The sequence below is a fragment of the Panthera uncia genome, assembly GCF_023721935.1.
Source record: "Panthera uncia isolate 11264 chromosome B3 unlocalized genomic scaffold, Puncia_PCG_1.0 HiC_scaffold_1, whole genome shotgun sequence".
Lineage (NCBI taxonomy): Eukaryota > Metazoa > Chordata > Mammalia > Carnivora > Felidae > Panthera > Panthera uncia.
In genome coordinates this window covers 9,140,825-9,154,214 of record NW_026057582.1, presented here as the reverse complement: position 1 = coordinate 9,154,214, position 13,390 = coordinate 9,140,825, and the positions used below count along the sequence as shown (strand labels likewise).

Genomic DNA, 13,390 nt, shown 5'->3' with positions numbered 1-13,390 from the left:
TGCATGCAACATTGTGAAAAGTACAGTAAGACATTGACGTGAAAAGAGACTAACGGTAAAGGTGCTTTGTTTTGCTTCTTTAAATAAGTAACCAATCACTTATAAAATCTGCAGCATATTTTAGGTGTGATATGTCTAAAGGTTATCTTGTTAGAGCAACAGCCTACAGGGCAAAACCGTTTGCCACAATTTCCATCAGTGGAGCTACCTAGCAGGAGGTTTTTAGTAAAACTGGGTATTAAGCCAAAGATCCTTTTTATTATGGTGCTTAGAAAAAATCCAGAGACTACATATCTATTCTGGTTTTCAAGATGCCTTCAGGACACATACGACAGAAACGCTAATATAATCCTGTAATAAGTCACAACCACACTTAGTGAGTTGCAAGTATCACACGGTCTCGACATCTTAAATGCATAATAAAATGAAGGGAATGTAAAATAGTTTGTTCCAAAAGGATCGGAAATCAAAAGGACATCCATGACGGCTTTACTTTTAAGGCGAGAACCTTTTTCTATGCAAGACTACGTGGCATGAGAAAACGAAAATCTGATTCACCAACGTGCCAGCCAACGTTAATGAAAAATCTGTCCCTTACTATCTATTAAGTGCAACGGCAACCGGGAGACATCGTCTTACACGACAGGGCATGGAAAGAAAGGACGGTGCGGGCACTCTTCTCCTCTGGCAGACCGCACCATTCTCCTGGGCGCATGGGCCACCGGGGGACCCGTGCCGGCGCCCACGCTGAGGAGGGGAGGACGCCCCACGGAATCCAGGGGCGTCTCAGCTGTAAAGCTCCTTGGCCTCCTACCACTAAGCGAAGCTGACAGAAATGAAACTAGGTTAACACAAAAACAAAAACAAAAACAAAAACAAAAACCCCAAACAAAAAGAGAACTGCCGATAATTATTTTGAACACTTGCCAAATGTCATCATTAAAGCACTCTTGTGATCTGAACAAAGCGGAAGTGAGGAAAGAAGACGAGATTGTGTTTGCGCAAAAAACTAAAACTACAGTTAGCTCCAAAATTTTTATACATATGTTAAATGTTTTATTCTGGAATCTAGCTTGTTATCAAACAACCTTTAAATTCTGCCTTCGATTCATTCCGCTCACTACCGACTTGAAATCACCCTTGTCAATTTCAATGGTTTTCCCCTTAATTCTGTTTTGTGTTTTTCACTTTAAAAAGGGGCTTCAGCTGTTGGGAACCTGAGGTTGATTGGCTTTGAGGCTGCGGAGGGCTCTTCTTGCTGCCGCGGACTTGGCAATCCTGTAGCTTCGGCCGACGCCTTTAAATTTCCCCTTCCCCACCACTTCCACCGTGACTCTGACCTTGCCGTCGTACGTTCTCTCAGCCGGGCTGCGAAGAAACCAAACAGCTTGTATCAGAAGTCAGAACTATTTATTATGATTGTCAATCAGCACTGAGCACGCACTCGGGGGGGGGGGGGGGGTGTGCAAGCCGACAGCACACAAGGAAACGTGCAGCGCACGGGGGCGCGGACCCCGACAGACGGGGCTGCGTCTCGCTTTTAACGCGGCGTTACTCTATGAGAGCAAAAGGGAAAGTCAATCAGACCACAAATATAAAGTGCAGAGCGCATGCCCCAGTGTAAACATTTTTCAGAATCATTAGTTTATGACATCTCTGACAACTCCCCCCACCGCCACCCTCGTTTTCAAGCAACTTAATTTTTTCCATGCACGTTCTGCCTTACCTAAATTTGGCAGTTTCTGGTTCCATTTCAAGCAATTCTCGCACAGGGGAGCGGGGCACATTTGCCGAAAATTTTTCTGTAATCAAAACGAAAGAACAGCGTGCGTGATATCCTTGTCATTCTTTTTTAAGGATGATTTTGTTTCTTTCCGAGGGGAGCGAACGGTACCTATCAGCGGCCGCATCATAGGATAGTACACCTGCCAGACCATCTCCAGGGACATCCCACTATCCATGTAAATGGCACCAGCAAGTGACTCGAAAATGTCCCCCATGGCCTTTGGAACTTCAATATCCTCTTCTTTCTCTTCGTCCTCCTCAGACCTCCTGAGCTATTTACACAGAGAAAAGTGATGTGTAAGCAAAAAGACCATCTTTAAAGGCGTTCCACAGAAGTGCGTTTCTTTTCTCAGCTAGGACTCTTACTGTACCTTTAACAAGGGTAATACCACCAACCATTTGGGGCAATCGCCTACTACACTGTAACAGGTTCTTCATAAACATGATCTTACCTAAAAACAAGATTTTTCCAACTTCTCAAAGAAAAAAACAAAAACAAAAACAACTCCCTTCCCCATTCAGTATTATTCTATACTCGGCAAAGGGAAAAAAGAGTACTTCTAAATGAAAACAAAATCAACTTTAACACAAAATTAGAAATAGTTAATGAACGTATGAAAAAAATTTTCAAATCCACTCTTCATCAAAGAACTTCATCTTAAAACATTTCTACCCCCTAGCGGCTTGGCAAGGATTAGGCAGAATACTAATCCGTACAGCACGGGCAAGGGTTGTGTAGTTCTACTTTGGGGAGAAGTTACCACTTTTGGCCAGGGAAATTCTACTAGAAGACAGATTTCTCCAAGCTCCCTTTTTATTAAACCCCTTAGTACGCACTGCCTATTAAGAGTACCTGACACGTGTTCAAATTAATGTAATGAAAAATTATGAATATGCTAATGCCTTTTAAAAGTTCAAAATTGTTTGAACAGTAATTCCATCTCTAGGAATTTATCTGAAAAAGGTACTGGATATATTTGCCACACCTATGTTTATTAAAAGCCCTAAGTAAAAACAACTTAAATATCTAGGCACAACGGACTGTTTAAATACATTCCATTAGAGCTATATCGACTACTGTGCAGCTACTGAAAGTTGCAATGCCGCTGGATACACGGAAAGGTGTCCTCAACACATTAAGTGAAAAAAACACATTGTGGTACACTATGCATCATATAATGGCACTTGATAGTTCATCTATGTTTATGTTTACACGCGTTGGCAATAAAACATCACAGACCGTTAGTGCTGGTTATTTCTAAGGCAGCATATTTGCGTAACTTTAATCTTCCTTTTGCTTATTTGTATTTTATAAAATAAACACAAATTACTTGTGAGAAACAAAAAAAGAGGTGAGGTTTTTTTTAAATTTCTAGATGGACTGTTTAGCCACACAGAGCTCTATATAAACCACTTGTAATGCTGACCCTTGGGAAAACAAGATACTTACTGTTGGTACATCATGGTTTTGAGGTAGAAAGGAATTTTAAAACTTACTGAGTTTAATTCTCTCCGTTCACAAAAGAAGAAACCGAGGCCCGGAGAGGTGGAGAGACTTTAAGATCCAACAGGAAGTCAGAAAAGCCAGACCACTGACATTTCTAATCACTTTTTATGACTCCTAATACATACGTCTATGTAAACAAAGGTCAGGAAAAGAGGGGACACGACAGAACTGGCGTGGCCCACTGTCATCAAAAACGGCTGAAATCGAAGTTTGGCCGGTGCCTCAAATTCTAAGCTTAAACGCTTCTGAAGGACGAGACCAGAAGTCCTACTGGGAACACAGGAGCTGGTCCTAAGTCGTGGTCCCACTGCTAGCTGTGCTCCAACTCGGACCCTTCACCCCGGACAAGTACCCGCCGGGGAACGTGGATTCCCCTTCGGCACACGCTCTGTAGTGTTTACAGGGTCTGACACTTCCCTTGCGGCCACACCTCCAATTTCTTTCACCGCGAGTCAAAGGAAATGCACTGCTCCCCAGCCGAGGCTTGGGGCAATTAAAAGAAGGGAAGGTGCAGATCACCGAAGGAACAATTAAAACGGCCACCAGAATGCCACACACATTTCCTGCCTCCTTACAAGAAATCTACAAAAGTAAGAGAAACAAAGGAATCGGGACGTGGAGAACAGGACCCGAGAGTGCTCTCCTGGGTACACACAGGCATGCGGAAGGATGGCAGCGAAGGATCAGAGGGGAAAGGTGGAGGTGAGATCCTTTGCTACAAACTCCAAAACAGCCCGGAACACATTACAATGAGCTCCATGATGGAAGAACCTCGGGCTGAACTCAGGCCAGAAGCCTCTCACATGCCACCGGCTAAAATCTCAGAAGGCTGGTTTTTAAGTGAGTTCTCCTATTTTCAAGCAGCAGCAGCAGCAGCAGAACAGACACACGTTTGTGACGCTTACCTGACAAAGCATCAGCGAACCTTTCTGACCCCTTGGAACAAGCAAAGGCAGAATAAACCGCACGAGCCCTAAGGTCCACGCTGGCTTGGGCAGGGGAAGCCGGGGCGGCCCGATCCGACCCGGCCCCAGGCCCCGGCCGCTTCCCTCCCCCGAAGGTCCGCGCTGCGGCCCCGCGGGCGCGGTCAAGGGTAAAGGGCCGACGGGAGCGCGCGCGGCGCGCGGCTGTGACCTCCGTCCGGAGACGGGAGCGCCCGCGGTGGCGCCTCACTCACCTCCGAGTCCATGCCCTGCATCTCGTTCTTCTCCAGCTGGAACTGCACGAAGTCGTCGATGACGTGGAAGAGCTCGGGGGAGACGGCTTTGAAGTACTTGTGGTAGTCGTACTTGACCGCCAGCGACGCGAAGATGGTGTTGTTGACCAGCGCGGACCGCAGGTCGGTCAGGACGCCCGGGGAGTGCTGCCGCGGGTCTTCGTAAAGGTGCTTGGTTATGAGGTAGTCCAAAATCGCATCTCCCAGGAACTCCAGGCGCTGGTAACAATCTGCGGGCGGCCCAGGGCGCAGCCGTCAGCTCGCGCCTTCCCGCACGGTAACCCGCACGGTAACCCGCACGGTAACCCGCAGCGCGCGCACGCGGGGCCCCAGACCCACCGCAGCCGGGCCCGGCGGGCTTCGCGAAGTTCATGCATCCGCTCCAGTGACAAGCCGTGTGACGTGCCACACTTACTAAAGCCTCTGGCAATTCAAGAAAGCGTATTTCGTATCTATAAACTGGGGGTCCTAAAAGCCTACGGTGGCCCAAAGAGCGCTGCGCGAGCGGACCCACACCGGCCGGGGGGCCCCAGCAGGGCGGCCCCCCCCCCCCCCCCCCGGGGCACGGGGCGGGCCAGGCGGGTGCTGAGCGCCACCGAAGCGGCGGCAGCCTCGGTCCTGCGCCGGCGGTCTGGGGCCAGTCATGCCCTGCCCCACGCACCCCTCTGCCTCGCCTGCTCTTCCCCCCCCCCCCCCCCGCGCACTTCGTGCTCCCGGCGCTGATCCCCGCGCACCCCGTGTTCCCCACGCTCTGAGCCCGTGCAACCCCGAACCCTGCGCTCTGCCCCCGTGTAACTCTCACACAGTGTGCTCTTTGCCCGCGCACCCCGCGCTCTGGCCCCACTCCGGAGTGTGTACTCGCCGCCCTGCCTCTCCACTCCTGGGTCACAACAGCCACCCGGGAGGCCAGCCAGTATACTAGAAAACCCCCTTCTCTGCCTGCGCAAGAACTGAGGAGTTTGACCCGAACAAGGGGCCGGAGAAAGGAGAGGTGAGGCCGTGCGCAGAGACCCGAGGCACCACGGGTCGGCTGCCCACACCGGAGAAGGCCCCCAGCCTGGGGCGGCACCCCTATCTCCTCACCATGCCCAGCAGGACCCGCGCAAGCCAGGAGGCTGGGGCAGGGACAGATGGGGCAGCGCGTCCCGGACACCTGGAGCTCAGAGGCAGGGCCCCTCACTCCGCAGAGGGCAGGAGGGACCATCCGCTTCTGCACAAAGAGAAACAGCCCTCCGTGCTGTCGGTCCTTCCAGTTCAGGGCCAGATCGGTTTTTACTTTTTGGCTTTGCACTTTTCTGATCATCTTAACCTTTATAGTTTTCCTTAATACAGACCCTCTACTCTGCTCTGGGATTCCAGATTCAAGCACTTACTACTCGAATACAGAAAAAAGTACACAGGCTTTTCACAAGCTGAAGCTGACAGCAGTTCCAGGCACCTAATCTCCCTTCTAATCTGATGGCCCGGGCGCCTACTAAATAGAAGAGGAAAACCTGGGGCGCAGTGCCGAGTGGGAGACGGCAGCAAGAGCGAGAGCAAGGGCAAGGAGGCCCTCCCCGAAGAAGTTCCTTTTCATCGGCTCATCTTTAGATCCAAAGGGACCTGAAGAAAGGGAGGGGCCTTTCCGTTCAGGAAGAACCATAAAAAGATGTGACAGTTCATCCAGAATGTATGGATGAATCAAGAACCAAAACCAGCACTGAACAGGCAGCAGAGAGCCACCGGGGGAAGATTCAAATGGGAAAAACACAGCAGAATACGAAGGCTCAAACTCCCCTGTGCGGCACGTCTACGCGAGCGCGTAAGGAGGGCCAGGCCGCCAGCTGCCAAGGATAAGGCGCAGGGCTCCCGGAAAGCAGAGGAAAATAAAGCCGCCTTCGTTTTTCTCTTGCTCCCTCCCTCCCTCCACCGTGCACGTTAAGCACCAAGCCTGTACGTGCGTAGGATGCTTTTCTCTAACGGGGCCCAAATAACGCAGTTAATGCAAGGTGGCCGTTTCAGGGAAACGGAGTGCGGGCTGGGGCTTCTTACCAGTGATAGTATTGTAGTGGTAGGAGGCGTGCGTAAAAGCTTGCAGAAGGTAAGCCTTGTTCTTGAACCTGTAGTTGATTTTCTTCTCAAAATTCTCAAAACCCGATATCAGGTGGTTCAGTGTTTTATCTGCGTCCGGATGATCAAACATGCATCGTGGTGGAATCTTCAAACAACCGTACTCCAAGTCTTTCAGGACGGAGGAGCGCGGGCCGGCCACCGAGGCGGCGGCCCGGCTCCCTGAAAGGGCCTTTTGTTGGCCGTTGAAATTCTCCCTGGCGGGGCACATGGCCTTTTCCCGATCAGTCCTTTTAATTACCGGGAGCACCTTGAGCCCCAAGGAGCAGAGGAACAGCTGGGCAGCCCTCTCCCCGCAGCTGGTCAAATAGCAGCCCAGCAGGGCCTCCACACAGTCGGCTATGCTTTTGTCCGCGATGCACTGCTCGGTGTGCAAGTCGTAAGAGATGGACTGTTTCCCTGTGTCGACGCCACAGTTCTCTTCCGACGGATTCCAGAACCCCACCACAAAGTCATCCTCTTCGACGGCTTTGCTGGGATCCAGGTAGCACATGGCATCCCAAGAGCTATAGTCGAAGTCCTCGAAATCTGAGGAGAATGGCATGCTGCCCAAGGAGGCTTTTTTGGGCATTTTCCATTCGTATGCAGAATCAGTGGCTGAGAGAGGAGAAAGAGAAATTTTCTTTACGAAAGCTCCCGATCCCATTAGCATGTTATCTATGAATTTGATATGTTCCTGATCATACTCCAGGAAATCATCTTCGTCGTCGGCGTCCTCCTTTGGAACCTTCCACGTCAGATCCTCCCCCTCCTCGTCGTCCTCCTCAAAGTCCTGGTCCAGTTTGCCATTGGCCAACATGCAGTCTTTTGTCTGAAACGACGGGGAATGGGGAAGGAGGGGAGACATAGCTGCTGTTTTTAAAAGGGTCTGAAACTCAATAAAAGCAAGGGTTGTGGATAATTTCAAATGACAACCACAAATACTAAAAGGCAACTTTAAAATCACGGCCATTTGTTTCCAATTAACATAAAATAAGTTATTTAATCATATAAACAAAGTGAAACATGTTCTTTGAATGTTCATTTTCTAAGTTATAAAATGACCTTTAGCCAGTATGAAGCTTTAAGTTAAGGATTTCTGTACGTGGATATAAAGTTAAAATTAATGTCCGCGAGGCACGACTGCAGCTAAGGAGGCTTACTCCAGCAGACACACAATAAAAGCACTCACATGCCGATCACAGAGGTCTTCGATTTTGCTGACAAAGTTTTAAAATGTTTCGAAAAGATTTTCAAATGAATAAAATTAAAGTCCAGATGCAGAGAAAGCATTATCTGTGCAATGAAGAGTATAAATATATGAAAGAAGATCAACTGCTTTAAAAATCTGTAGAATATTAAAAATGGGCAACAGGGATTCATGGGAAAGTCTGTCCCCGCTTTCCACTGCAAATCAAAGTGCATTTGCTATAATGTAAAACTAGATTGCTCTGCTTGAAAACTAGAAGTGATCACTGAACTAAGCTACGAATTTGGGAAATTATGCTTTTCCCCTCCACCGTGCTGCAGTAATCAGAGGAACAGATTATAGCATAACTGACAAAAACAGAAGAAAAGTTAGACTAACATGAAACACAACAATCCAATTTCTGTCAGAAGATCTTTGCTAATTCCGATTTCTTTGGCAAAAGCTTATTTGTGAATGACAACCTTAATAATGGGCTAGGATTCAGTAATGATGTAACTTTTTTGCAATGCTAAGAGATGCCAAATTTCTGTTGTGCAAGAAATAAAAAAAAATAAAATAAAAAGACTTTCCTTTCCTTTGGGGCGAAAGGCAGGAGAGTTTGCTTCAATTTTGATAGCAACAACCTTCCAGAGATTTCCTGACAAAAGTTTTCAAACCTCGTCAAGTATTTTTTAAATACTGCAAATATTTCATTTTAAATCGGACTCAAAAGGGACAGTGTAGTTGTTTGAAAGTAAAGACGAGTAGTGAGCCAATGTAGATACGTATGTATCTACAACAACATACCTGAATTTTTTTTTTTTTTTTTTTTAAATAAAAAACGTTTATAAAACGTTTTCAAGGTTACGGAAGAATATGAGAAGAAACTATAGTGGCAGACCTCTAGGAACTACTTCCTGCGAAAAGCCCTGTACTCTTCCGAGGTAACATGAGCTGTTTTGACTACTGTTTGGTCCTTGCACTAAAAAAAGGCAAACTGCCATTAAAACAAAAAATCAGAGTGAAAAAACGTTTCATTAAATAGAATCTTCGTATATCTTCAGTAAGATGCTCCCATAGTCTGAAATTGGCAATATACACACACCAACCCCAAAGACTGGGTTTTATCACAAAGCAAAGTTCTTTAATGCCTCTGGGTTTCAGTTTCTCTATCTGCGAAATAGCAGGGTCCGACCTCCCTAAATAAGAACACTTCAGGCTCTTCAGAAAAATGCCAGCATAAAACTCTTTTCGCTTCCAGTTCAAGTCAACCTTCTACCTGAGTTATTACCTTCTGCACTCGCATGCAAAGGTTTCTCTTAAACCTACGTGGGGAGGAGCGAGGCGGGTGAAGCAGGAATGCACACGCTCTCCTGTGTCTGTTTCAGTAAGCGTAAATTACTAAGTGAAAATACGAACAGGATCTTTAATATATTCCAAAAGTCACGGTGCCAGGTCATCTGAAATGTTAAGGAAAATAAGAAATGTCTGTTCTAACTTAAAACAAAATTTTTTTTAATCAAAAGGACTTGTCAATGTCACCTTGATGCTAATTTTTTTTAAAGAGCCGATTATATTATGAAACTACTTACAAGGCAGAATAATTATCACTGGAATGTTTTTCATAGAGATGCAATATTTTCTCTAACGTTCTCAAAATCTACATATTTTCCTCTAAGGTTCCGCCCATTTCTAAATCAGGAACGAATATAATTTTTCTAACCCAACTTGCATTAAAATATTCTGATGCTTTTCCAGAGGAGGTCAATTTCTGTGAGACACTGAAATCATCTCAAATACTGCACGAGTTAAAAATATGCTCAATGAAGAGATAAAAATCAAAACAGGGTCGCAGAGCATCAGGCCTGGAAATATTTGAGCCCAGGAACCGGGACACGCGTGTCAGAAAGAAGACGTGCAGAGCACATATTTAGGAGGCATAATCTGTGAAAGAAATGGTATTCTCAGCGTTGGCCTGGAGGAAAAATGAAGTAACAACGATCTAGTTTCTCATTAATGCAAAATAAATGTCCAAGAAAGCAAAGTGCCAGAGAGATCGCCTTTGATTTTGGAAGAGGTGCTCTCGTTCCCCAGCCGCCCACCACCGGGAGGGACCGACCGCTCTGCCGGCTCACGAGCCCTCCGAGGTGCCCTCTGGTGGCCTTCAAGACGAGACAAAATGAAGCCGCTGCAGCTAATACTTGGTCGTCTCAAGTCCCTGGCAAAATTTAAACTGTTTCCAAAAAACTACAACCTTTAGGATCTTTTTTTTTTTTTTTTAGTTCACTAGAGAAGGCCTAGTCCTCACTGAGAAATCCCTGAACTACAAAGCAAGACTTTACTGAAATTAATGACTTCATAGATAGAAGATCACAGACCACTGAAGAGTCATTTTATTGAACAGAGCTAAGGGTCTGTCCTCACTTGTAATACAGGGCAACAAAGTGAAATATTATGGAGTTTTGTTTTCTTCTTTTTCAGAGTCGCAACATCATATACCTCTGGAAAAGGAAGATGATAGAATTGTCCCCCCGCCTCAAAAATATCTAACACTGTTTCTGAATTCAATGAAGAGACAGTCTCCTTAGAGAAATTAACACATCAAATTCCTACTCTATTACAAATATGCCACGGAAAAGAAACAAAAAATTAAGAGAACAAAATTCTCCCCGTTCACCAAAGTAGAAGTCCTTCCAGTTACCAAAAACTTACCATTTCATCTTTTTCCCATTTATCTGTATTACTTTTGTCTTGGTTTACTACATAACCAGGAGGAAGCCAATTCACAGGGGGATCAAATATGGACACCACCATGCGGCTGGGCAGTCCCTTCTTTTTTCCAAGCCGATACAGATTACAGTTGCTGACCTTTAGCAGAAAAAACGTGTAAGACACTTATCCATAAATGCCCACTGCTGGAGTTCACACCAGGCAAATAAACACATTTTTAGTTAAATGTTGTTCGTATCACCACAACTGGTCATCAATTATAGAGAACGTACAGGTTTTCTGCCTATTCACGGTAAGAAATTTTACGTGCCCGTGTATTCTACAACCTTTAGTGTCGTTAGATGAATACTTCTGGATATAAAAACGCAGATCAGAAAAAACTAATACGCAAATTCCCTATAAAGTCAGAACAAACAATTCACACAATTTCAAACTTTAAAAAAAAAAAACACAACCTGATGATATCAAATGCAAACTGCCAACTGGGACTATCAGAATAGAAAAGAATCCCTGTAAAGCATCTAAGGTGTCACAATATTCGTAATGAAATAAATGGGGGGAAATGCCACAGACTCTAGCTATGTAAGTGGAAACTGGCACTGAGTAAATGGAGCTAAAATCATTTTATACTCCTAAGCCACAAATGACATTTTTGTTCAATCATTTTAAAACACAGCAAAGGGTAATAACTCCATGTTTATTCACATCAATAAAACAGCTTCATTGTTTGCCCTGTGCTGTGTTTTTCCTATAGACCCCATGTCCTCCCTAACTCACTCACTCGTTAACATTTCTACCTAGAAACGTCTAGTAAAAACTTGGAAACAAGGATCTAGAACGGTCCACGCCATATGCATTTTCTATAAACCAGGTTCCTTTCTACGTAAGTACTTCACGAGCCCTTTCTCTGGGGATCTCGGGACCACTGAACGGGTACCCACATCCCTGAGAGAACAGTCAGAAAACTGAGGGACTGCTAGTCCCTGCAGGCGACACAGCTGGGGGCGGGGGGGGGGGGGTCCGGTGTCTGCAGGTGACACTCACTACGCGAGGCACGCTGTCAGAAACGTAAGGGCTCTAATAAACGCTAGCATCCTTTTCCAGAGTCGGAGAATCACAGCATCACAGCCGGCAACAGGAGGACGAAGACGGTGATCCCATCCACTCAGACGGCACGGGTGGCGGGACGGAACAGGAAGAAAGAACTAGAGGCCATTCGACAAGCGGGGGGAGGGCCGTGAGAGAGGAACGACAGCGGGGGTGCGTGCGTGGAGTCCGCGCGAAGACCGGCGAGGGGCTCAGGCCTGGTCAGGACACCAGACCGGGCTGAGGGAATAACGATGATCTCTCCTGGAAGCAAGGAGCCAAGGCTGTCCGGGCAGACGCAGAGATGCTATTTCGGAAACGTACGCTGATTTCTTCCTTACCTAACAGAGTACATGTGCTAACGCTTTATACCGATTCTCAGCCTCTGATGTTTTGTTCCTACAACCACCTTCTTGGTGACCCCATTTGTTCTGACAGCCTCGATTATCACTCTCGTGAAGACTATTCGCCCACGCCGTAGTTCAGTCCTAAATTCTCAACGATCCCAACGTTTCACTTCATTTTCCACGAGGTCCGAAAACCCTAATCCTCACCCCGATTCCTCCACTTGTGCTCCTCCCACCAAGAGCGCCGCCACGGCCCCAGCCTACACGAGGGCACCCCGGCATCACGGCTCTCTCTGCCCCCCAATCACAGGGAGGGGCAGTGAGAAGGGCGGCGGAAGGAACGGGTTCTCGCTTCCGACGCCCTCCCGACTGGCAAGTTAAGTAACCCTACGCCAACCAAAAGCAACCTCTCCAGGCAGGAGTCTCCCCACCTGCAAGATGGAGGCGTGTTATCCAGCCCCCAGGGGCTCAGTGAGAAGAGTAAACGAGGTCTGTAAAATGCTCAGTGTAGTGTCCGGTGTTACAGAGTGACATCGGAGGTAGGGGAGTGTGACGGTGAAGAGCACGGTCTCTGAAGCCACACTGTCTGGGCTCCGCCACGTACTTGCCACGTGACCCTGGGGCAAGCTAACACCTCCTGCCTCAGGATCCTCGTCTACAGAAGACGGATAATAAAAGTGTATACAATTAGACATAAAATCTAAAAAAATGTAATAAAAGTGGGGCGCCTGGGTGGCTCCGTCGGTCGAGCGTCCGACTTCGGCTCAGGTCATGATCTCGCGGTTCGTGGGTTTGAGTCCCGCGTCGGGCTCTGTGCTGACAGCTCGGAGCCCGGAGCCCGCTTCGGATTCTGTGTCTCCCCTTCTGTCTGCCCCTCCCCTGCTCGTGCTCTATCTCTGTTTCTCAATAATAAATAAACATTAAACATTTTTTTTAAATGTAATAAAAGTATGCAGAATTTAATTAGGCGACTGATATAACACATAAGGCTGCAAAAGTAGCGTCTGGCTGGAGGAAACGCTTAGGAAGCGTGAGCTTCAACTCTCATTCCCCCCGAACTACTACTCGCCTCGGTCCTGTCCTCACTGCTGGAACTCGAGAACCATCCCCTACTCTGCCTGCTTACACTCTGCAAAAGCCCAGCCGATCGCCCCGCTCGGTCTGGCTTTGCGCTTGGACTCAGGCCGCACTCTGCCACCAGAGCGATCACGTTACAAGCAGCGCTTCCAGAACGGGAAGAGTCCCTGACGCGAAAAGTGCCCCCGACATCCAAACACACGCAAACTCCTGGGCCCAGCCTTGAACATCTTCCACGACAGAGCTTCCCACACCTGCCCTTTTACCCCTTCCTCTGCCTGCTGCCACAGATGGGTCACTGAGTGCTGCCGACACGCCCTGCCGTCTGTTCACTGTTTACACACTAGGTGCCAGTGCACCTCCTC

At 47.4% G+C, this 13,390-nt stretch overlaps 1 protein-coding gene across 4 annotated transcripts in view; it reads right to left on the bottom strand.

The window, feature by feature from the left end:
* Positions 1-272: 272 nt before the first annotated feature.
* DICER1 (dicer 1, ribonuclease III) overlaps positions 273-13,390 on the bottom strand; it is a 48,909-nt gene continuing 35,791 nt past the window's right edge. For 2 of the 4 annotated variants that reach the window (XM_049612220.1, XM_049612221.1), the window contains 6 exons: positions 10,498-10,653; positions 6,540-7,428; positions 4,470-4,738; positions 1,895-2,057; positions 1,727-1,802; positions 273-1,368 (listed from right to left, as the gene is read on the bottom strand). In XM_049612220.1, coding sequence (XP_049468177.1) covers positions 1,203-1,368; positions 1,727-1,802; positions 1,895-2,057; positions 4,470-4,738; positions 6,540-7,428; positions 10,498-10,653 — 1,719 coding nt within the window. In that variant the 3' untranslated portion in view covers positions 273-1,202. The remainder of the gene's footprint in view (positions 1,369-1,726; positions 1,803-1,894; positions 2,058-4,469; positions 4,739-6,539; positions 7,429-10,497; positions 10,654-13,390) is intronic. The other 2 variants (XM_049612222.1, XM_049612224.1) reach the window with 2 other exon arrangements.